General features: G+C 40.6%; 1 protein-coding gene across 1 annotated transcript in view; it reads right to left on the reverse strand.

Annotated features, from left to right (window-relative positions):
• LOC125254026 (arginine-glutamic acid dipeptide repeats protein-like) overlaps nt 1-26735 on the reverse strand; it is a 139219-nt gene that overhangs the window by 37104 nt on the left and 75380 nt on the right. The window contains 3 exon segments of the mRNA XM_048168380.1: nt 394-498; nt 2540-2636; nt 3469-3574. Of these exon segments, the coding sequence (XP_048024337.1) occupies nt 394-498; nt 2540-2636; nt 3469-3574 (308 nt within the window).

Raw genomic sequence — 26735 nt, forward strand, 5'->3', positions numbered from 1 at the left:
GTTTTCAATATTCAATATTACGCACCAAATCAACATATTAGAATGATTTCTGAATAATTAAACATTAACCCCAAACTGTTTTGTGTTTATGTGCTATTTATAATGGAAAATTAAAGCATGATAAAATTCCCCAAAATGCTGGAGATAAAAATATAACTACCAGACCTCCATTGTAAAAGACAGGCTATAAAACAGATGACTGCATCCTTGATTTAATATATTCTCAAACTGCCTTCATGCATTACTGGACAATTTAGAGTGAATACAACAAAACCAGCCACTGTATACCTGATATGAATCATAAAAATCTCTATTTGTAAAGTATTGCAACAGAGGATCTGAAGACAGAACATGCCTGAGGAGGGCTGATTACTGAAGTCAGTAAGGGCTTACCTGGTTTCTGGGTTATATCCTAAGATGTAGAAGAAAGAGTCGATTCGTGCTTTGAACTCCCTGGCAGCGAATATGTCAGAAAAGTGTGAAATGTTACATTTCCCCCTGCAAAGAAATAGAGCAAACAAATCAATGTCATGGTGCAAATGCATTTCCAGATTTACTCAAAGGAATAGTTCACTCAAAAATTTGCCATTATTATTTACTAACACCTTATTTATATTAATATTATATTTATTTATTGAATATACCCAAATGCTGTTGCAAAACCATATGCTGTTATTTTGTCATCCGTTCCAACCTTTGTGTAAATAATAATAATTTTCATTTTGGGGTGAACTATGTCTTTAAAAGACACTGTCTGATAACCGACTGTTGCTATAGGTTTGTAAGTGTGGGTAATCTTACGGGTTACAGGATCACAGTATTCCTGTATAGTTGTTTTATTAATGCTCTTTCCCTTCATCCTGTTAGACAAACAAAAGGTGACAGACGCCACAGGCTTTTCAAACAATGCAGAGCGAATTGTGACATTTTTACAATGCACCCCTTTCTGCACTTTACATTTTTGACGTCAGAGGCCATCAAAATAATAGGCATCAGTGTTTTTGCACTGGTTCAATACCTTTCTCAAAAGATGAAAGGAACATGAGGTTTGGAGCAGGAATTACGACATGCTAGCGGAATTCATTGAGTTTATCTAAAGCTCTGTAATAAGTCAAATCAAAGGGGTCTCTGTGCAGCAGAAGTTGCAGCTAATTTGCCCTGAAATCAGTGGTTCAGAGCTGTGGCTGTGTGCTGCCTCCAGATGGTTTCAGTTAAGAGAGAGGGAAGGAAAGGAGGGAGGAAGAGAAAGAGAGAGGGGAAAATACATCACTTGGGTAAAGACAGACTGAAAAGGTCTGGTTTCTTGACAATAAGCATGCCTGTACTCTTTTTCCTGAGTCTCATCGCAAAAAAACGTAATTGCTTTCAGTAATGCTTTGCATGCAGAATCGCTGTGAAATGGTTGTCTGTACTGAGACGGCCACTCCTGAAGTGAACTGAGAGGATCAAAATGTCTGTTTACAGCTCTTAAATACTCCAGTCTTACATCCCAGAGCATCCGTATCTGCCAGAGGTTTCTTTAATGACCATAAATCATGGAAGCTTGTACTGGCTTTCAAATCGTAGATTCACAATGTAATTGTGTAATTATTAGACTAGGTTTAGAAGTAGCCAGTATGACACAATAGAGTATGAATGCCAATATAAGACACATTTAATACATTAAATTTTTTAAAAATGTATTGATTAAAAAAAAGAAGAAGAGTGTTTTATTACAATTTGTGATTCATTTCCATGAATTAGGTCAAACTGCTTGTTTCAGTGAATCACTTCAAAACTCAAAGCAGCTACTTGTTTACATGATCCAAAAAGGCCCTATGCAGGATGTTTCCTATATTTAAAAAGTAAATATAAATATAATAATAATTTTTTTTTTATTATTATTATTCAAAAAGGGCCCTATGAAAGATTTTTACTTATATATTAAAAATATAAAAATAATTATGCTTTGTTGTCTTCATTTAGTGAAAACTTTCACTTGCAGTAAACATTTTGAATCTAATTAACTACAATTGATGGAATTACAGTTCTTTTGATTGGAAAAAAAAAAGTAAACAAATATTGATGAGATTTTGTTTTCCTCTGTTAGGTGAACTCTTATTTATGGAAACTTGTTTCCAACACTAAATAAAAAAATTAAAAGGTAATTGCGACTTTTTTCTCACATTATGTCCAATTGTGAGGGAAAAAAGACTTTTTTTCTCAGAACTGCGAGATTTAAACTTACAATTCTGACTTTATATCACACAATTCTGACTTTAACTAGCAATTGTGCGTTTATATCTCGCAATTCTGACTTTAACTAGCAATTGTGAGTTTATATCTCGCAATTCTGACTTTAACTAGAAATTGTGAGTTTATATCTCGCAATTCTGAGAAAAAAAGTCAGAATTGTGAGATAAAAAGTCGCAATTACCTTTTTTCTTTATTTCATGGCAGAAAAAGCTTCCATACTTATGAAGCAATGTGCTTATACTGCTGTGGGTACATGAATGAATTCCTGACCACAGTTGAATTTAATTGTGTGTTTGTGTGTTACCTGAGGGCAGCAGCATGATAAGTGTCCACATAGTCTGAGATGAAAAGCTCTCTGCTCTTAACCACGGGATCAGTAATAACCAGCTCACGACCAGAGTCTGGAGAAAGAGACCGAAAGCAGACACAGAGCGTGAGAGGCATCCAGACTGTCGCTAATAAAAACGTGCACACATAATAAATGCAGACGAGACACAAAAGAAACCAGACAGATGCACATACACTTGCGCAGCTATGAAATATGACAGTTACAGACTTATAGACAATGACAGCAGCAGTACGGCAGCTCTCGGAAATAAACAATAAAAGTGAATAGAATTAAGCAATGGGTTTCAATTCATTAACAACAACAACAAAAAATGCTAAAGTGTATATTTATGGCCTTTCAGGCAAATATTTCCAATGACAAATGTCACAAAGATCCATACAGACAGTGTTGGATTGAACATTTGTCTTCAGATGGCATGAGCACAAATAACAATGGCCGCCATGTCAGACTAGTCGGTGGTGCAGCAGGTGGCGGCTGCTGCTCTCCAGCAGGCTGGCAGAAATGCAGGCCTTCTTAATGCTTTATTAGAGTGCGGTGTGAATCAAAGTGCCAAAGCCCCAGCTCGGCAGACCCCCTCAGCCTGTTATTACTGCCTGATGTGTGTATCAAGCTCAGATTTGCTGCTGATAGTCGAGAGAATGAGAGCTCCGAGGGCACATTACACTGAAAGTTATTTGCACTTCATGGCACCGCTGTCGCTCTTGAGGGAGCGTTACCAGGGAAACAAGGGCAGGAGGGTGGTATTTTTTCTGAATCCTCATTTATTTGAGATGCCGTTCTCTATGAAACTTCACAAACCAATAACCAGGGGTAGTTACATAAATGAAAAGGACTCTTCAAACAAAGTTCGTTATGTGTTTTTCGCCCATCACACACACACTTACCGTTCTCATTGTTGCGGTCCTGCACCAGGTGCTGGTAGACGGAGTCAGGTACCTCAGACTGGCGGTAATACCATTTCACATTCATTAACAGATGGTCCCGTTTACTCTGAAAGAGAAAAATAAACATTCGGTAAAATAAACAGATATCGTTTGTTAACGGCGTCGCAAATTGGGCTCTTGGCAAACGTGAGTCTGTGCCACCACTGGGTTTATAGTTCTAATCGTCCCGTGCCAAAAGCCCCGGGTAGAACAAAGTCAATTAAAAAGGGATTGAAGGCATTTAATTCTTTAATAAAGTAAATGGCTCCATGACCATATGTGGGAGGGAGGTGAAGAAACATGAATGGTGCATATTTAGGCAACTAAAAAATCTGAACAAAAAACGAGGCCAGCTTTGTCTAGCCAAACACATCGGTTGCCGCTCCCCTCATTTCCACAGCTGCACTTTGAACTCTGCCACCCGCTGTCTATCCAGGGGACTGCACACATTGCCCGCTTGCTTCAGTACCACATAATGACCAGCAAGTGGCAGCACTGAGTCGTGTCCAGACCTCCCAGAGGCACTTCCAAGAGGGGCCAGAGAGAGGGAAGAAAAGGGCAAAGCACTGTTTTTATTCCCTGACATGAAATATTTATTATCCTCTCACACGAAGCCAACTGACCATTCAAATGGTTTAAAAGGACATTAAAGAAACCACAGCTCAGCAGACGCTGGCGACAAGACCCCCGGAGCAGTGGCCAGAAATCACAGTCATCTTTAACATGACTACAGATTACCACATTCCCCACAAAAGGCCGAGTGTGTGCCACCGCGCCAGCCTAGTGAGAAAAAAAAAAAAACGCATCCAGGGTGGATCAGAGAGCCAAGGGTCTTTTTTTATTGAAAGCCTGATTCACTTCATGCAGCTCTGGCTTCTCAAAGGGGGGTGGATGGGGGCTGAGCTCATTGTTGAGATATTTCAAGACTCCTGCTACCTTTACTAAGGTCACTGGAAAATACAAGGAGACCACAAATGAAGTAAAATATCTGCTAAAGAACTGCAAAATGACAGAAATGTTTAAACAGAATACCATCTTTTCAAATTGCTCACTAAACAAGGTCAAAGTGAATGAATCCTTGGTGTTAAAAGAGCATGTGTAAGAGTAATCTAGGCAAAATAAAAAAAATGTGTGCTACTGTGGTATTGTTGAGATGGTTAAAACCCAATTTAAATGAGATTAAAGGCGCTCTTTGTAACTGGGCCACTTGTATGTGTCATCAGAGGTGTTGTCAGTGCTTATTACACCGCAGATGGGGAGACAACCTGTGCTCCTCCAGGGTATTTCCGAGCTTTCAGTGCCTTGGTTTAGCTGAGGATGTTTTTTTTTTTTTTTTTTTTTTTTTGAGCACTCCTGCCTTTATAGCATTAACAATAACCCTATAAGAAATTGAGTTTACACATTAATAAACATCTCAATGCCTCAAGAACAAACGCATATTGTTTGATAAGATATTTGTGCTGTCCAAACAGATCCCTGTGGCCGAATCATGCAACCTTTCCTGTCGCTCTAGAGCTGGAAATGACTGTTTCATTATCAGACCCTAATTATGTTTGCATGTTACACTGAACAGATCACTGTGCAGAATCAAATTATCAAGATAAGCACTCTGAGGCGGAGAGAGGCAGCCGAACTGAGGCAGCGGCGAGGAGCCCATTACAATTACAATGCTGAATTGATTAGTGACATTCCACACAGCATTCCCTCCCTTCCCCGAGTCGCTCCTCATCCGGCTGATCCCAGCACAGCTTAAAACCACCTCTCCAAACACATGACTGAATTAATACTGCTCAAGGGGCCTGCCAGCTCACTTTTAAACTGGGTCTCAGTCAGTGATGGAGACACTAAAGGGAGAGATTTCCCCTCCGTCAGAGGAGCGAGGCATACCAAAATATTTTTATTTTACAGAAAACTTGTATGAAAAAATGTGGGGTTACCTGTTAACACGCAAGCAGCCTATGACTACAAATAATTAGAAAGGTCAAAGGATTTATTATAAAATATTATATAATTATGATAAAAATCTGTGAATTTATTTTTGTCAGTCCATGTATTTAATAACATATATGTGCACATCTGTACACTGGAGAAAAACATCTTGATATGTTTCCCCTCAAAGTTCTTCAGAGAGAAGAATTATTTTTCCTATTTTTACCCTGAATAGGATTAAGTGAGCATTTGTTGATGCTTAACACGTCTGTTTCACACTGGACGCCGAAGGGCACCCTTGAGCAGATACTCCAAATATGTCTCGCAGAAGTACCACAATATAGCGCACCTCATTCCAGGAAATCCCCTATGGACATCATGCTATTGCTGTGACTGAAGAAAAAGAAGATAGAAATGCTTTGATTGATTAAACATGAATATAATAAACAGACGACTACAACAATACATGGCTTGTGTGTATTCTTCAAGCTTTCTCTGGTATTTACGTGATAATAAAGTATATTTATAACGCAGTGCTAATCGAAATGCTATTTCAAACACTCGACTGACGTTATGAAGTGAGTTTGGAGTAAAAACATGCTATTAAATGTTGTGTTTTGTTGGACAAGAGGTTCATAAACGCTTCTCATGATTTGGAAAGTTTATGTTTGACATGTGTTGCTCTTTTCCAGTGCTCTCAGATGGAGTGTCATTTACTACTGATCACAGAGCAGCTCTTCACTAACACGCTGTGTACATATCTGTCTATCTATCTATCTGTCTATCTATCTATCTATCTATCTAAAGAGGCACATAAACTCATATCCAATCCAAACATGCCTATTGTAATGCCTGACACTACATTCATGATATAAGCACGACCTAAAGAGGGCAGAAGAGAGAAGTGAGAAACGTTAGAAGCGTGGGGGAGGTAGGGCGAGACGAACAGCGCGGGCAGCACTAATTACAGCACAGCCAGTGTAAGAGTCCAGTGAGAGTGCTATAAGAGGCTGAAGCTGGACTTTATGAGGTCTGGCCAGAGGGGGAACAGAGCAGGGTGGAGTCTACCAGGGGTGTTAAGCAGACTCCACCGGCACGCCAACAGCTGGGCTTTCCACAGGGAGCTACTGCGCTAATAATAACCTGATGTGTGGCACACATCACAGAGAAAAGATGTGTGAGGACTATTCATTAGTGATGTGAGAATTAAAGAGCTGCACACAGAAGCGGGCTCTTGAGCCATGCTTGGACGGAGAACCGAGGTGGTAATGAGAGGAAAATTACATGAAGCGAATGCTTGCGCACACGCCGTTTGAATTAGTCACGGTTTATTACATACTATTGCTGAAGGTACCAACACGGATTCAACCGCCGTGGCACAACCTCCCACCCCGTGACCTGGCGCTGCGTGTTGGCGGCTGACATTTTGTCTGTTTAGAGTAATCATTAAACATGGCGACAGCTGCAGCAGCGCTGGCAGGTCTTATCTGTTAACATAGGCAGTTTGAAGCGGTCACATGGCTCCCACATTAACAGGAGATGGTAAAACAACCACAGCCCAGGCCTTCGCGCACTCTTCTCACATAACTAACCCGCAGCTAAGCAAAGCCAGACCCTGAAGCTATCCACCTAGAGCACATTAACAGGAAATGTGTGTTTATTTTCAATTTCAATGTTGTGCTTTTCTGTCATCCGGCACCAGAACTCTCCGGTTTTCTCAACCAAACCGGGCTCAGGCTGCAGAGGAACCGAAGAAAAGCAGGGGTTTTCACACTTCCTGGAGAAGGTGGTGGTGGAAAATGGTTTCTTGAAGGCTTTGGGCCGTGATCATGTTGCAGGGAAGTTATGCAAAGAATCCAAATGGCTTGAGCGCAGAAATTCAGGCTTGTTCCGTACATGTTGGTGGCATTGAGAGGGACAGATCTATGATCTACAAAACATAATATGATTAGTGGGAAGCAGGCAGACAGGAAGGGCTCACTCTCTCATGCATGATGGATGTGCACACCGAGACAGTTTCCGCCCATAAGCTTGCTCTCTCTTTAACTGCCTCTCAGACATAGACCAGACGCAGCTCTCTCCATATACACACACAAGCACTTCCATCTGGACCTCAGCTCACAGCTGTATGTGCCAGAGTGACAAAGAGAGGAAAAACACGTCGTTGTAGGCCTCCAAACATCTCTGTGAACAAAAATGTCCCATGTGAATAAAGAAATGTAGCATGCTCTTCCCTTTTTGATAAAGAGAAAGAACTGTCTCACGTAGACTCCTTTCGGCTTGAGCTGTTGAAAGAGAGCAATTGTGCTGCCCTGCCACCGTCAGACAAACTAATAATGGTAAACAAGTGCTGATGACATGTTTCTCCCCTGCAAAAGCCTGTGTACAGATTACTCCTCCGCCTGTCTACAAGCACAAATGGAGGGAGGGAGAGAGTCACAGCTGTGATGCCGGCACAGTCAGGACCTTTATGCTGCTAAACACCGGGCCCCTCTCTCTCTCTCCCTCTGCTGTTTAGATATTAAATCTCGACTCGCTTTGAACAAAGTCTGCCCATCTGTCAGCCACTCTCTATATTGGATTTGATGAGCATTAGGCAGTTCAAAGGGGGAAATTTTTAGTGTAACAAAACCAGGATAAAACTGCACCCCCCCAACCTTGTGACACAAATCCACTCATCTGAGCTCTGCTCCAAAACCTAGTAAAGCTGTCTACCTAGGTAACATTTTAAGGCATGTTCCCAACACAAAGGCAGGCAGCACCATTTTGCAACCTTACTCAAAGTCCACCCTAAAACCTAGTGAGCTGCCTCACTGTCTACCACCTACAGGAGAGCTTTCTAACTGAAATGGAACCTAAATACTGTTTTGGAAACATTTTACACTGGTAGCTTGTCATAGAAATAGCACTGCTCAAACAAAGAGCACAAGAATAAAGGCAATGTGATTGGAATGACATACTTGAATGTGAACTACTGTTCAGTCCGTAGGATTTTTTAGTCTACAAACCATAAGCAAATTCATAAGTCAACACCATCGCAGAGTATTTTCTCTTTAAAACTACAGTGATCTAAAGACAGTTTCAAAAATGTGGTTTGAAATAGCTGGTGTTTCTTCCATCAGAAACTACCTTGTAACCAATCACGTCAACATGCTGGTGGGCTTTAGCATATAATTAACTACGACTGCTTTGAAGGAGGGGAGTCTCAAGAGAGAAGCAAGGTTATCCCGGTATACTTTTCTGTTGATCTGAAAAATCGGGTAGACTTAGCAATATGGTGGGTGTATGATGTATATTATGATGTTATGATGAATTATATGCCTTTCTTCACTGACGTTTTAAGTTGTACAAAGATTTTGTAAGGATGCTGATTGTTAGAAGGCAGCTGTCTGACTCTGAACGAAGAATGTGAACATGGTTTGTGTAGCATTAAAGGTGTTATAGAGGATGTTTTGTTTTATACATTTTTGCAATATTAATTGAAACTGTCTTTACTAACTGATAAAAGACTATTTATTAGGTGCACTGAAAGGAATAATATCAATATACATCATCTGTGCACGAGGTAGGGCCTTAAAAACATCAACCAATCGTTTACGCGATCATCACGTAAACGACTGGCCCTCTGGCTTGTCAATCACTGCCATTTTGTTCCTTGTGAGAGACGTGCGCGCTCCAGTAACTTTCCACGTGCACCGCATGCAATGTTTTTGTCGGGAGTAACAACTTCAGATTATGAGTTACCTGCGGTGAGTCCGACATAACGAATCCACTAACAAGACACAGCGAATGCCGGTGGTAAACAAACACTCGTGTTCCAATACTCGTGCACGAGTTTTGGGAGGCTTTCCCTCGAAATGAGCTGTGAAGGAAGGGGGTTGTTCTTACGCATGCGCTCATTTCAAAAACTTACTAACAGTCTTTGGTTTCTCAGTCGTCGAAAACATCCCCTGTAACACCTTTAACAAAACATTAGCTGTTTGATAATGTAGTCAAGCAAAAGGCTAATCATGTTAATTACCGCCATGTGTCCGACGTTGTAAAAAGCAATACCATTGTGCAGCGTTTACCTCAGTAATATGACTGAGTGGATCTCTGAGCTTGTGCGAGTGAGGGTGTAGAGTTACATTCAAGCTATTTTAAGGCATGACTTTTTTTTTTTTTTTTTTTCCCACAGGAAAAAAAACATTTTAAGTTTTAATGTTTTAAGGGATACAATTATTTTAACATTTTGGCAAAGCTGAATTTTCAACATCATTACTCCAGTCTTCAGGGTCACATGATCCTTCAGAAATCATTCTAATATGCTGATTTGGTGCTCAAGAGACATTTCTTATTATCAATATTGAAAACAGTTGTGCTGCTTAATATTTTTGTGGAAACTATACTTTTTTTTTCAGGATTCTTTGAATAGAAAGTTCAAAAACAGAAATTATTTGAAATAGAATGCTGCCAACTGAGGCTGCTCACTCATTTGCGGTGACTCGAGTCGTGCTGGGTGTACAAATAATGCTAATTAAGATCTCCCTGCTACTGCTGCATCCGTTACACCAGACTAAACACTTAAAACACTCAACTCTCTGCACTTCACAATCTCCCTCTCTCCATTTCCTCACCCTGATTCTTGATCTTGCAGGCTATTTCCTGTAGCTGGCCGTTGGGCGATATCACGTCAGGTGTGTTTGATATGAAGAGGCAGTGGCTGTGATGTGTATCACAGCGTGTGTTGGGTTGCTACACACAGCAGGTGTGACCGGCTCATATCCCTTCCCCCCTTTTCCTCTTTCAAAACAGTTTTTTCCCCTCACTCAACCCCCCACCTGGTACTCAAACACTTCAGTTACTGGCTGAATGCTGGGGGCTGGACATGAAAGGAGGGGGTGTTTCCTGAGACATGATTGACAGCAGTCTCCAGGCAAACAATGGGTGAAAAGACAACGTTAATATTTAAAAGGTTGTTATTGTATTGCAATGAAGGAGAAACACTTTTCCCTTCATGAGACGACAATGATGGTACAGCTCTATTGTTCTCATAATGTTTTGTTGTGGGAGACATTAAAAGATGCCAAACCAGAGACATTTTTCAATATGCTTAAAACAATGTACCATAAAAAAAACACGAATGCTTTTATCTATAAGAAACAATCTGTTAAACATGTGGGCAGACTGATAAGATACCCACATAGTTTCTAAATAGCTAAATAAAGAATACTCTTTTTCTTTCAGTCGTGGTTGTTTTTGAGTGATCCAGACAATAGAAGGAAATGAAGAGCTCTGAATACAGCTATCAATAACAGACCAAATCAAAAAAAACTTTGCACACACACAAGCTTTCAATGTTGCAGCGCCCAGACAAAATTAATCACATTCCACACAATGTGTGCATTTGCAGTCTGAACTGAATGTGATTGTATTATTTTGTGGTATCCAGTCACATCAAACACAATAAATAGACATCACGCCTCGTGTAGTCGCTGCTGACTGTACTCAAACAACAGTGCAAATTGTCAGATTCACAAATAGCTATGTTCCACACAAAGTTGCGAATTTAACTTGCGTAAATTTGGAATATCACAAAACATTTGTGAATAAGGTGCTGTTTCCATCCAATTAGTCTAAGAACAAAATCGTCACTTTCTGATAAATTGGTGCTAAATATCACTAAGAAAAATGGAAGCTGCTGCAGTAGAAGCCACTGTATATAATAATTTTCATATATAATAAATTACTTAAGCCTCAGAGCAAGAGTTTTGCTATAATGTAAATAAAAAAAGAAAAATATTAAAATATTAATATAATTATTTTTTTTTAAAGTAAAAAGGGTAAATTAGGTTACAACAACTAATAATGTATTAAAACAATAATAGTATTTAGTATGCAATTAGGACCAGTTTTGGAGAGTAATGACTACTGTTACCACTGCCAAATTAATTTCCCTCTTTTTCCCTCTTTTTAGATTTGACCTCTTCCTTCGTCTTGGGTAACATCTTATCTAAAACCTGACTGTGCCAGCCCTAAATGGCTGCTGACAGCATAGATTTATGGACTAAAGCAGTGCGACTTGGAGGAGAATGCCTGCGAGCTCAGGGGACGCCGGATCCATGTTCCTGACCTCAATGGTCACCGTCGTAGTATAGAGTTACTCCATAATTCTACAGCTCCCTGACACAACCTTGTCACACCGCCGGTGAGATAATGTACTACAAGAGCACAAGCCTGGCGAACAGCCTCCCAGAAATGTGAAACATCTCAAAACATTTGAGCACAAAGGCAAAACACATGAGCCTGTGAGCTTATCCAGTCCTGAAATCTGTAGAGAGCGACGGCGGATCAGTCGCACAAGCAGCGGACTCGGTTTAGCCTTGAGTCCCTGCTCATGTCTCTGCACTTCCTGAATGAAAGCAGAGAGAGAGAGACAATGCGCTGCCTTGTTAGTCTGGCCTAATGACTGGGTCGTTTCACTCGCCAGGGAGGGGAGCAGCCATGCATTCATAGATAAACACAGACAGGATCATGGTAGGGTGAAAAGGGCTGAACCACAGGCAATGGTTGCAGCAAGAGTTAAACGAAGAAATGGCATGTTTACGAGACTGACGTATGAATGAAACACAAGCTTGTGGGGCCTTTATGTTAGGATACAGAACACAGAGAGCGAAAAACACACAGTGTATGTGTGTTTAAATGTGAACCATGCCTGGTTGGCTGGTTAATCCCAGCATTGAGGCTGCAGCATGGGCCGCTGAGCAGTGCCGGGTGTGATGGAGCGCGGTAATGGAAGGCAGGAAATGAGAAGTCTTGGTTAAGCCACGGCTAATCGATCAGTGTGTTCGGGCTGGAGCGAGCCAAGCTGATGCAGGGAAAGCGGCTTGTGGTAACAGACGCTGCGCAAACCCTTCCTCTCTTTTCTGTGCTGCTGTACTCTGACACAATAGTCTTTGTTCTGCTCTGGCTCTAATTGCGTCGCTGACTCACTTGGGTTCTGATTATTTGATTGGGCTGATTACAGTGTTCACCTTTCATTGGCCAGTGCGCATGTTGCTTGACGGTTGTGGATTGAGTACAAGAGCAGGTTTTGTATATAAGTGAAGCTGTTTGGGTTTAGGTAAGTGAAAGAAAGAGAGAGAGAGAGACTGATTTAACTCTCCCCCGCTGATTCTGCTAACAGCAGCTGATGGAAATATTTATAAAACTCTAGCTCTGTCCCAAAACCCAGTCTGCTGTCTACCAAGATAGCATTTTAAAGGGATAATTCTCCTAAAAATTACAATTCTGTCATCTTTTACTCACCTTTATGTCATTGTAAACCTGTATGACTGTCTGTAGATCACAAAAGAAGAATTATAATTACAACTGTTTGTGTCAACAGAATGAAAGTCAATGGGCTCCAAAACAACACTAAAACCCATTTACTTTCATTTCATGGAGAAAAAAGAAAAAGAAAAAGATAAGACATTTTTTGAAATATCTTTGTGGCACAGAAGAGAGTGAGTAAATAATGAAAATTATTTTTTTATTTTTGGGTGACTATCCCTTAAAGTCATAAGCAACTCCTGCTATAACATCTGCTCTAAAAAGTCTGCAGTAACCTCATGCTGCATTCTAAGACAGCTTGTTTTGTTCAGATTCTAAGGCAGAATTAACACCTTGCTGAAAAGCTGATCCCAAAATGCACTGCAGCAAACTCAGTGTTCATATTTCATTCAAAAACCAAACTATTTTTATTGATAATCTTTAATTATTTATTGTTACACCAACAATAAAAATAGATAGTGCTGAGAAATTAAACACTAAACATTTTAAATTATACCAGACACTTCATTAACAGCCCTAAAATGCAAATAGATAAAAAAAAAAAATAAATAACACTGATAGAGCAAAAATACTGAATATAACTGAAAAGACAATGAAAATAAAATGGCATTAAAAACTAAATTATACATTTAAAACCATATCTCTGCTTATGAGGTTTCATTTCAATTTGTATGCTGCTTTAGAAGGCAGTTTCCTATTTAGACAGTAGACAGCAATGTATGTCACTAGATTTGTAACAGAGCTATCATTTTTAAAAATAAAGATATAAAGAAAGAGAAGGGAGAAAAAAAAAATGCTGATCCTTACAAATCCTGACTGCCTGACAATGATACTCAGCAGCAAGTAGTCTTTACCAAGTACACTCTAGTGGAAGAAGAAAAATCAAGGCAGGACAAGAGCACAATTCCCATCCTCACTTGTGATTCATCACACACTCCTTTTACCCAGCATCCTCCCGCACTGGGTTTCCTTTCAAACATCAACCTCTGCAAACATTTAGACTCTAATATCTCTCGAATAAAGGAGCCAAAGCACTAAACAGGATGGCAGAGGGATGGATCCACATACTGATCCAACTCACGCATCCTAAAAGGTGGGCAAACGCTCAACGATCTAGAAGGACCATGGCGCAAGATCCTTAGGATGAGTCGGGGAGCTTGTATGTGTGGGGACAGACGGAAAACTAACTGGCCTGCGACATGCCAGCTGGAGAACCGCCCTCTGGCTCGACGGGCGGCGCGGTACCCAGTGGCCGAGGGAAATTACCGCTGACGAATATTCATACAAACACGACACAGACACAGGATATACATCTGAATGACAACGCACTTCCTCATGTAGACAGACAAGCGCATGTGTAGCCTCATTCTCTATACGTTTAGATTTTAATGAGCATGTGTGCATGGCTGAAACAGCTCCCTACGGGGTGGAGGGGGAGAAATAAAGAGGAGCGCCACAGGAAGCTACTTATCTGTGCTCCAGACTGTCAATCTGCCACAGGAGCCCTGCACTACAGGCATGAGGAGAGATCATCTGCCTTCTCCAATCCCTCCGTCCTCTTTAATTACACACGCGCACCACGTACAAACACACACACGTGGGACCGCGCATGCGCGCACCTCCACGCAACAAAGAAGAAACAATGCAGATCTCCTTGGCGAGTCTGGCACACCAGCTTCAGCTCTGCATCAAGGAGAAGAGGAAATGAATCTCTCTCACAGGGATGAGGAGAAAGGCAGCTGGAGTTGAGGGGTCACGGCTGACACTCAGCCCACGGTTGCCTTCCCAGCATGCATCTTTCAGCTGTATTTCAACCCTTACTCACTTACAACAAAAGCAAACATCTCTACCAGCAGCCACCAAGTCCGCTCTTTGTTTTAGAGTGCCTACACAGTCCTGTCAGATAAGAGCTTAGGTCAATCTAATTAGATGTAATGGGTGGCAACGCGCTCACAAACACACAGGCACGCATGCAACCGTGCAGACAATTTCCCATGCGCTAAAATATGAGCATATGGTTGGGGGAGGGCTGCAGAGACAGTCATTTGACATTTTCATCAAGATACTGTAGTACATTTGGAGTAAACTGATATCTCAATCAGCAGAGCGAGGTATCGGTCTCCACTGCCGAAGTAATGTCAAATCAAGCCTCTGTACTAGATTAGAACGAAAAGAAGAAGAGAAACGTCTGCGTGTGTTAACGTCTGCAGAGATGAAGGACGACACAAAGTGGGGGTGACAGCTCAATGTGGTCTTCAGTCTGAGAGTGTGCGTGAGGGGGGGTGTGGTTATTGATGGCACCCGGCTCAGCATCATTAGTGCAGCGGTCGGTAAATTATCCCTCCAGCCTTTTGCACAAGGTTCGCCCACTCACATACTATCCAACGAGCTTCAAACTGGATGATTGACAGCCCGAAACAGCCAGTGGCGGAGAGGCAGAGAGAGAAGATGAGGTGATAAAGCGCTATCAGAGCCGTTTTGTGTATGATGACTGAAAAGCACTGTTTGTTTGCAAGCCTGCTGAGATTTACAACCATTTGCACTGCCCCTCCCTGCATTTGTTTTTCTTTCTTGCTATATTTTTTCCCATCCTCCCTTTCTCTCTCTCTTTGCCTGCGTAGAGTGCTGCGTGCACAGAGGACATTTTCCAGCCTACTGTGATGATATTGATTGCAGAGCCTCCCCTGATTGCAGCCCTGAAGTATTGACCAGCCGGCTCTCCTAGAAGCAAACAAACACACATGAAACCTACACGAAGTGTGTGTGTGAGTGATTACACGCTGTCAAGCCCCACGTCGAAACGCTCCACAAGGAGAGTGTAAAAGCCCAGAGCTCCTGCTCTCTATTGCTTATTGGCTGCAGTGACAGTCAGTGGGCAATGGGTGTCTGCTGTTTTTCTTATTACCATCTTACTTTTGCAACAATTTTACCCTTTTTAAAAGGACTGCATTCTGGGAAAGCCATCAAGAAAGCAGCATTGAGACAGAAAATCTCATTCTCATCACTCATCTAATCCAGCTCACAGGCTCTTCACAATGAGTCTGATCTAACAGCTCACATTCTGCCCTAATGCACTAGTACTGCCATTACCCATAATCCCACAATACAGCTCTCTAATTAGACCTGCATCTCTGTGCAATTTTCACGAAAAAGAGTGCATGCTCAAACTCGGTCTCCTGCACATAGGTGGTTGACGTGCATTAATAAAACCCCCCCACGAATTTTAAAGCTAAAAATATACAAATACTTCCTTTTAGGACTACAAGCATGCACAATATAGGCAAAGCATATAAAATGAAGCCGCAAAATTGACCGTATTTACTTTATTTAAGAAAAAAAAAGCAATGATGCATTAAATTGATCATGTATAATGTTTATATGTAATATAACTCATTATTGTGTAATATAATTCATCAAAGAATTCCACAAGAATATTAAGCAGCACAACTGATCAACTTTGAAATGTGTCTTGAGCACCATATCAGCATATTAGAATGATTTCTGAACGATCATGTGACACTGAAAACTGGAGTAATGGCTGCTGAAAATTAAGCACTGCAACCACAGACAAAAAAAAAAAAAAAAAAAAAAAATACAATATATTCTAATAGAAACCAGTTATTTTAAATGTAGTATTTCTCAATATTACTGTTTTTACTGTATATTTGATAAATCTCAAATCCAGCCTTGGTGGACACAAGAAACTTTTCAAAAAACAAAATTATTTGGATGTCTTCTGATGTAGTAGTTCTCTCTGGGCAAATGAAGAACAACAACATCTTGTAAAATTAAGCATGTCAAGAGCTGTCAGATTTCTTTTACTACATGAAACGCATGATGTGATATTACATATGGTGACTGGCATGATTTGTATGCTACAGTGTATAAATCGGTCACGTCTTCGAATATAAAGACGATATTTGCCAAGAATGTGTGCGACTGCATGATATAATTCTCACGTCTTGCCTGTAATTCTTTAAATTTTCATGCTTAAATGTCAACCTCCCACACACAGTTCTCTAATGGCTGCCGGTGAGAGCGGTTTGACAGTGCTGGCTTATGATCGTTACAGTGTGTCGATGCCCCAGATCACAAGAGACTGTAGAGCGCAAACCACTTCCACTCAATCCTCTCTATATTCGCCTCCTTCTTCGTAAACCTTTATATACACTAAATCCCTTCCATCCATCCAGCCGTTGTGGGAAAGAGTAAAAAAAAAAGAAAAAGAGAAAAGGCAAGGTTGAAGCCATAAACCCCTGATATTACGCCTGCTCTGGCTACCACTTGGCATTTAAATGCCATTTGTGGCGGCAAACAGTTCACACTTAATTACAGCGAGCAAGCAGCTGTAGCGGCCAGCCTTTCCACACTGAAGCAAGCTGGGCAGCCAGCACCAGCCCTTTCAACTTCCCATGCCGCTAAAAGAGACCTCACCTTTTAAATACTAAATTGGCCCGCTGCTCAGAACATCTCAGCGAGGGTTTCCCGGCTTCTGAGATGTTGGCCAGCGCCTCGGTTCTTCAAACACTCCACCATCAGCCTGTCCTGCTGCCCCAGCGGTGCCTATAATCAATTGGCCTTTATACAGCACCATAAGCTCTGCCTTTGCTTTAGTGTGACACACACACAGATAGAGGCCTCCCCTGCGCTCTGAACCTGCCTGGATGATGTGTTGCACAAAGATGTTACAAAGGCGTCTCTGCCACTATCACTCTAAATCGACCTTGGAAAGGCAAAAGGAAAGGGAAAAAAAAGATTTTAAAAAATATTTAAGAGCCGTTCCATTTTTACCATTGTAAAATTCCACAGTTTACCACTGTAGGTTATCCACAAATATGTCATTCAAGGTATTAATGTCACCAACATACACACCAACTGCCTCTAATTAAAGCAGTTAATCTCAGTTTCCCCACTATTTATGTAAATATGTTCACTACACGTTGTTATATAAATAGACTGATTTAAGTGATATGAAACTTAAGTAGCCTACAAATGAACAGGGTTGTGGCTGAATAACTGAATAACAATGCAATGCATGATATTTGGCAATATATATTTCACAATGCAACATATTCTAAGACAATATCATAACATATGGTGCCTTATAGAAACAGTTCAGACCAAACTAAGAAATGTAGGTCATATTAGGGCCTTTCACACTTGAAATAGTTCACCCTGGGTAAACAGAATCCTGGGTTATCTTGCTTCATGTTTCACACTGCTCATAATTTACCTGAGGTTAACAATTAATCCTGGGTATTCATAAACTGACGTTTCACATTGTACATTCCTAAACCCTGGGTTAACGTTCTTATTTGGTCATTTGCGGTGTCGGTGTCATTGATTAGATGAACGCAGCACGTGACCGGTTTACACAGCTCTAGCATATTGCTGACGGTACTATCGAGTTTATACTAAATGGACATTTCGGACAATAAAGGTAAGAATGAAATGGTCTCTGGTTCACTCAAATAGTCGCATTGGACATTTTTCCTCTCAAACGCTGAATTTACGGTTTATATACAATGCGCAGTGTTTTACGTGACTGTCCAAAACAGGCAAATATGAGGACACGATTGGTTGTCTGGTGCTAAGCGCCTGGCTGTAACATTCTAACACCGTATAATTTCACACTGTACAAGTTTGGCACCGCAATGTAGGGTCAAAGCAAAAGCTCCAAAGCAGGGTTTCATAACACCAGGTAAAAATCGGTGTGAAACGTTCCTTTATCCGGCGTTAAAAGCGTTGTTTAAAACAATGATAACCTGGGGTTAAGCGCAGTGTGAAAAGCCCTATTAATTAACATAAGTTGGGTGACGCATCAAAAAATATCATCATGAATATTAATTAGGTGACATATCATTTGATCAACTGCTTGGATAAAAGGTAATCAGTCTAAAATACATTTCAGTCCATTCAGCAAAATAAATTCTTAAAAAATACTATTTAAATGTGGGTAAAAAAAATGTTGCAGGGTGCACCTAGCAACAAAACCACCAGGCTTTTCTCTATATCAGCAGCTAATCCAGGTCTTGCTTTGTGCTTGGTTGGCATTTCCTAACATGTGACCAAGCTCAACCTGTTCACTCCTAAAACATCAGGCCAGAGGAACAGACAGTTCAAGACCAAAGTAGGAGGATAAAACACTTCACCTGTGAGAGACGAACCGAGGACAGATATTGTGTCGGAGCATCATGCGGCTGTGCAGCTCACATATTTCTGAGTGGCACTGGGAATGTCAAAGAGCATGTGTGTCACACCAGGGAAACACACAAAGAGAGACTGGGGTCTTAATCTGTCTCAGCTAGTCACACACTCTCACACACTCACACACACACACACACACACACACACACACACTCTCTCTCTCCATATCACCTTCCAGGCAGGTCTACACATTAAATCAGCCCATTTCATCTTCAGCAGTTTTGTGCATCTCCTCGACAGCATGGAACAGTCTCAGACATGTGTGTCCGGCATACGAAGGACATTATAAATGGAGAGCATGGCCTCGTCTTCTAGCATGCCCACAGGCGCACATTTATCAGTACCACCAGGCAGCGGCAGAGCCTTTTCCAAAAAAGGAGAAAGAAAAAAGAAAACAAACATTCTCAACATGTAAGTGTGCAGAAAATGATCTGGTGCTCTTTCTCTCTCTATCTCATTACTTTTTCTTAAAGCTATAAAAGAGCTATTCTGCTACAAATGGCTCAGGCATAACGGCAATCTATAAATGGGATGTTAAGTTCAATAGCCCAAGGTTAGAGGCTGAGAGAGCTCGAGCGCTTCATTGCACTCTGCATTGTTCTTTCCAGAGTGCAGATGAGTCTGGTTTCAGCACACGGCTGAAGTATCAAGCGCTATTTATGAACTTTGTTCTGGCATGAGGAAGACGGTGAAGAGAAAAATAGAAGAAAAGGAATAAAAAAAATTCTGTCCATGATACGAATCCGTATCTGGCTCTTCTGGCATCTCGCTTCTGTTGGAATCTGCCGAAACTGATTTGTGAATTAATTTTGACAAATAAACAGATAGGGAATCTGTAAAAGAAGTAAAAGAAATCTGACAGCTCTTGACATGCTTAATTTTACAAGATGTTGTTGTTCTTCATTTGCCCAGAGAGAACTACTACATCAGAAGACATCCAAATAATAAAATAAAGGGAATGTGGGTTCAGCTGTGAGACAAAGAGTCAGCAATGGGGTATTATCTTTGGGAAATGTGCAGTTAATAACAAATGCCCAAAGTATACGTCATTACACTTACACTAAGGTATGTGTACAGTGTGTAGTACACTTGCTTAGCCAGATTTTTCTAACCACACGCACCTTGACATTTTTTTAAAATTAGTTTGTCCATAAGGTGGTTACACCGGCCTGGGCTGTTTCACAATCAGAAAAGAAACTGACGGAGATGGAGCGACTCAAGACAAAAGCACTTGTGTGAGGAGGTTAAGATGCAACTATTTTAAACAAGAACAATGACTTTTTTTTTAATAAAATCGGTCATAACATCTGGAGAGAATTTTACAAAAGACAGACACTTTACAAAGATGAATCTTTCAAACACGCATGTGTTGAGCGACTGTCAAATGGAGTATACTTTGTGCATTCAGCTGTACGCCAAGCATTCACTTCAAAATGAGTATTATCTGGGGTTAGCAGATTCACGATTTAAATTCACAAACTTGCAATTTGATTTGAATTTGATTCGATTTTGATAAAATTGGATATATGTCAGGTACAGTACATGGCAAACTAATACTGTAAACCAGTGGTTCTCACAATCAAACACACCTGATTCAGGCCATCAGCTCATTAGTAGAGACTCAAAGACCTGCTGAATTTCGTAATAAAACGGACAGAATTTGAAATCTGAGACTGTGTTTTATATCAAAAGTAACAAAGCACTAAGCTTATTAGATGGGAGGCACGCTACAATGTTTCATCAACTGAAAACAGCATGGACCAAAAGAGAGATTTTGGGGATTTAAAAATCAATATCGGTTCATAAAAATGAGAACCGGTTAAAATTGAGAATTTTTTTTGCCCAGCCCTAATATTTATACAGGCAAAGACTGTGTGCAAAAAACATGTCGTAGCTCAATATTAACTGCATGTAAAATGTTCTTAAATGTAAAATACTCCACCTAAATACCGTCATCCTCTTCAGCAGTCTCGCTCGTTCACAAAAACAATCTTTGAAACATGTCTGATGTGTGACAATTAGGCCACAGGTAAAACGACAACAAAAAAAAAGATGTTAAAATCACCCCTCAAGCATTCACACAAACACTACTTAGCATAAAACAGACATCTTTTGTGATGAAACAAGAGGGAGGACGCATACAGAAAGGAAGGGGAATGAATAACATGAGGGGCGTGAAGATGGAGGACTGTGGAATTTTCTAGCGCCTTATATTTCCTATCCTCCCCAGGCCAAAAAGCCCTCCCACTCTCCCTCTAGAGGTTTTTTTTCTTCTTCAGCAAGAGCTAATTTGCAACATGTGTTCTTTAATGGAGAGAGCCACCCGATGGAAGCATGTGAACTCGATACCACTGTAAATCTCCACTTCCACAGCTTTTTTTATTGGCATGTCACACTTTGGACAAGCTGGAAATTACACTCGGTGAACTGAGAAGCAGTGCCGAGACACTCTAGAAAGGCGGGGAAGAAAAGGAGAGGAAAAGAGACAGATGAGAAGGAAGCGGCGTAAGGTGCTGCGAGTCAGAGAGAGGACCGCTAGTCGTGTCGGGAAGGATCCAATTACACTGCAGCCAGGCCAAGCACATGTGTTTGGAGAACAGTATTGTTGCAATAAATATTGGCCGTGCAAAGACTGCACTTGGCTGATACACAACATGAAGCAAATTACTTGGAGGCAAAAATCTATTACAATGTTTTAGTTAACAAGAACAGGAAATCTAACTGGGGAATAAAAACAGTGTTGTTTGGTTGGTTTTGGGGGTGGGGGGGCAAATAATTTCAATTTCATCTATAATTGTTGTGAGAGAAAAAAACAAACAAACAACCAAAAAAAAAAAAAAAAAACATCAAGGCCATCAACATCAAGGAATACATCAAGTTTTCAATTGTAATTAAAATGCTGAGGATTACACTAGTACAATAGTTGTTTTTAATCACAGTGTGATTGAGAAAGTGTAAACATTCCCTTCGTGTTGGTATTTTTCTGTCATTTTTTTTCCCTTTGACATCAAAGCGGACGAAATAGAGAAGCCTGCCTTTCCTTTTTTAAGATGAAACAGTTGGGTTGAATGCCAGGGCTCAGCGTTCCCAGCTTCAGATGCTAGTGAAGACATCAGAAGAGGGAACTTGCCTGTGATGTGCCAAAAAACGGCATTGTGTCTCTGCGGCAGATTCCGGCAATCCAAGATGAGGAGAATGAAATTAACATAGCCGTTCCACCGAGACCCAAATGATTTCTAATGCATAAAAATACTTGACAAATACCCACCTCGCCACCAGCAAAGCAACGGCGGTAGTCCGGGAAGGGAAAGCCGCGATAATGAAACGTGGCGAGAAAGGCTCTGTTTAATAATTTAGTCTCGCCGTCAAGGATCTGCTATTGATTGTGCTTTCAGGTGTCTTATGAAAATGTTATCTCCAGCCTCGCGGTCTCTCGGCTCCATCTGGCAATGTAATCACCACCCCATACCCCATTGTTGACCCCACACACCTCCATTTTGATTTTACCCCTTGTTCTTGCTTTTCCTCCTCCCTCTATCCCTCTTTCTTTCCCCTTGGCCATACAACTGGTTTCCATAGTAGCGTTTACTGAAAGCACAGAGCTGTTAAATGCAAAAGGAGGAAAGAAAGAGAGAGGGAGGTATGATCTAGAAAAAAAACCCCCAAAAACTAAGGTTCTTGATTTTTTTCAAATTGGCGATATCACGAGTTGACTATTCTCTTTTCCTTTATCTTATTTGGCTACAATCAAGGTAGAATGCAAAAACACTGGTATTTTAGTATAAAGTTGATTGTATATGAACATAGGTCTGCCTTTATGCTGCTGCTATGAAACAAATTTGTATATTAACAAGAAAAACTTTTAAATAAAAGGAGTCCATTCAATACCAAATTAGTTTTTCCCTGTCGTACTGAAATTGGTATCAAGAACCGTGAAATTTCACTGGTATTGGTATCGACTACTTAAATTAGTATTGCGACAACCCTATCAATTATGTAATGATTTGGTTTGTTCTTTTGCCTAAATGGCTTCATTTTGGAGACAAACTAAAAAAAAACACCACCAAAAACAAACTGATACAAACAGAGCTTCAATTGGTTTTTGGAGAGATGCCCATTTGGAAGCAGTGCAGCATGGGCTATGTGTATTTTGCACAGTGCTAAGTACCTAATGTCATTACCACCAGCAGCATTAATGCTTCTTTTAGTGGAATTTCAAGTGTACAGGAGGGAGGGAGAAAAAAAACGAGTCACACACTTCATTCAAGAACATTAATCAAAACGGCCATTAACGTGCAGCATTTCACAGCAGATTTACTTACACAGGCCTGGCGCTTAAAGGGCTTTACACTCAGGTTTGCCGAAAAAAACTGCACCAATGAATAATTCGGGGTGGTGGTGGTGGTGGTGGTGGTGGTAGTGGGGGTGGCGGTTGGGGTTTCGCGACATCAGAACAATGAAAAGCCAATTCACCAAAAAACAATTTGCTCAAAAAATATGGCGGGAAATAAAAAGACTATTTGACTACCATTAAAGGTCCCCCCATTTAATTCAAAAAGGCCACTGGGGAAAATGCATGTTTTAGCATGTTGCTGCTTCTGCTGCTGAATTTAGCATTGAGTGTGATGTCATCCTGCTTGCTTGACAAAAAGTGCTCCCCCTCCTACAGGGCTCCCTCAGCACCTGACACTCGCTGCTAAACCTGTAGCCGCTCTGTATTTCTGCCCTACTCTAAACACGCTACCCTGCAGACAAAGTGCAAGCAGGGATATTTCAATCACGCGTACCCGAGCAGAGGTGCGGCAGAGGCTCTCTAGCTGCCAGCAGAGCCCACTGCCAGAGGTGCTTTTTCAGAGCCGCACACAATAACAGCACAACAAAAACCTGGGGGCCACTTGTGAGAAACGCACCTTTACATATTTATACATGCAAATGCAACGGCTCATTTTCAGCGGCTGAGCAGGCAGAGGAGTGACGGGCGGATGGGAGGGCGAACACGTCGAGTGTAACGCTGGGAGAGATAGAAAAAGCATAGCCACCCCTGTCCACACAGAGCCTCTTAATGACTGCAGGCTCCCTGATGTAAAGATGGCAGCGGCTGCCGCTCCGCTCAATAAATATTAACAAGAACTGCGACTGATGGCGCTGCTCACTGATCCATAATTGCATTTCAAAATGCTGGAGCTTGTGGGGGGGTGAGGGGGGATCCTGATGAGGCAACCTACGCACCTCCCACCCCCCCTAGGCCGGATGAGGATTTAATCAGAGCTGCAGAGGGCATTTAATAGAGACACAGGCCATCATTACACTTTTAGAGGGACAGGGCATCTAAAAATTACAATTAAATTTCTCATCATTTACTCAACCCTCATGTTGTTCCAAAACTGCGTGATTTTCTTCTGTGGAACAAAAATATTTGGGAATGTCTCAGTAGTATTTTTTTTTATTGTGCATACAATGAAAGACAATGGGATGTTTTGGACTGACCTAATGTTAATGTTCTGACCACTGACCTTCATTGTATTAATAAAAATGTGTTGCGTAGACGAAAGTCATACAAGGTTTAAACGACATGAGGGTGAGTGAATAATGACAATTTTCATTATATTGGATGAACTAATTCCTTTAATGTCACAATCAATCCATTTCCTGTTTGCAAGGACAAAGGTGCTTGTAAGAGTATTTGCTCTTATTATTATTATTTTTTAATCAGACCAAGCATTAACGTTCATTTTTTGTGGTGTGTGGGCAACCTTACGGGTTGGAGAAATATGCACGAGGATATTGCGCATACGCATCTCCTCCTAAACCCACTTTTATGATCATTCATGCATGTATGCACATATATTTGCATCTTCATGAAAGCGTTTTAATTAAGGCTTTGAATCATTAGCTTTTGAGGGTGCAGAGATAAGCACAAAAACCATCAGGAGTGAATTACACTGGGAGTTTATTTGCATCCCATGAAGGCAGGATCCAATGCATTAGGATGGGCTGGCAGTGGGCTTATCAAACACTCCAACCGCACGCTCTAATCAACAATATCCGCATTGCCAATAATCAATAGTCTGTTAATTGCCATTTCACAGCTAGCGTACAGATGCTTGGGCCAATGCAGGGCTAGTTCGGAGTGCGGTGTCCTTGCCATCTGCCAAGCTATTGTTTCAAGTGAATCATTAGGGGTCTATGTATAGCTCAGCTCAATGAGCAAACAATGTGTGGAATAATGGTGCTTTAGCAGGCCGAAAGACGAAACAGTTTTAAAAATGGATTTAAAAATGGTCAAATTTGTTTAACAGAGCTGACAGTACTAATATAACTGAATAAATCAAATTAGCTACAAAAAATAAACATTTATAGAACTGTTAAAAATGGGCATTTTAATGCCGCAGAAATCTGTCACATCAAGACTTGACAGATCTTCAAGATCTTATACTCAAAAAACTACCTCAAGATATTTGAATAAAAAGCCTGTTTGTGATTTCATGTGTTAAAGGGATAGTTCACCCAAAAATTGAAATTATGTCATTTATTACTCGCCCTCATGTCGTTATACACCCGTAAGACACAAATTAAGATATTGATTTGATGAAATCCGATGGCTCAGTGAGGCCTCCATTGCCAGCAATGTCACCGAACCTCTCAAGATCCATAGAGGTACTAAAGACGTATTTAAAACAGTTCATGTGAGTACATTGGTTCTACCTTAATATTATAAAGCGGCGAGAATACTTTTTGTGCGCCAAAACAAACAAAAAACACGACTTTAACAATATCTAGTGATGGCCGATTTTAAAACACTTCTTCATGAAGCTTCAAAGCTTTATGAATGTTTTGTTTCAAATCAGCAGGAGATATGCAATCCGAACAACTGATGCGAAACAAAAGATTCGTAAAGCTCTGAAGCAGTATTTTGAAATCAGTCATCACTAGATAGTTGAAAAGTCCTTATTTTGTTTTTTTGGTGCACAAAGTATTCTTTATAATATTAAGGTTGAACCACTGTACTCACATGAACTGTTTAAAATATGTTTTGAGTACCTTTCTGGATCTTGAGAGGTTCGGTGACATTGCTGGCAATAGAGGCCTCACTGAGCCTTCGGATTTCATCAAAAATATCCTAATTTGTGTTCCGAAGATGAACAAAGGTCTTACGGGTGTAGAATGAGATGAGGGTGAGTAATAAATGACATTATTTAAATTTTTTGGGTGAACTAACCCTTTAATAGCTGGGTTTCTATCCAATTTTTTCACAAAGAAATTTCTAAAAAAATGTAACTAGAGAGATTGCAAAACATTGCTACATTGTGCAGATTAATGTTGAATATAAAAAATATGTTAAATATGAAAATCACATTAATGCGCATTTGGGCAAATTTCCAGAAAAACTTCCTCAACCTGAACAACCTGTAAAGGTATGCTTTATGCACATATGAGTTTAGTCACATATGAAGTACTTGCATTCAAGGTTTCTTAAAGGGACAGTTCACCCATAAATTAAGAGAGTCATCATTTACACCATGTCTTTCCAAACCTGTATGACTTAACTTTTTTTTGTCAGTGGGGTCTAAAACAATATTGGGTCTCACCGACTTTCAAAATACAGTGAGCATTTTTCAAAATATCTTTTATTTTCCACAGAAGAAAGACATACAGGTTCGGAACGACATTAGGTTGTAAATAACGACAAATTTCATTTGAGCTAAAATTGCTTTAAAAATAGCCTAACGGACCACAGCGAATAACAACCTTTCTTCTTACTCCGTCCTGCTGCTGCGCTT

The sequence above is a fragment of the Megalobrama amblycephala genome, linkage group LG19, assembly GCF_018812025.1.
Source record: "Megalobrama amblycephala isolate DHTTF-2021 linkage group LG19, ASM1881202v1, whole genome shotgun sequence".
Taxonomy (NCBI): domain Eukaryota; kingdom Metazoa; phylum Chordata; class Actinopteri; order Cypriniformes; family Xenocyprididae; genus Megalobrama; species Megalobrama amblycephala.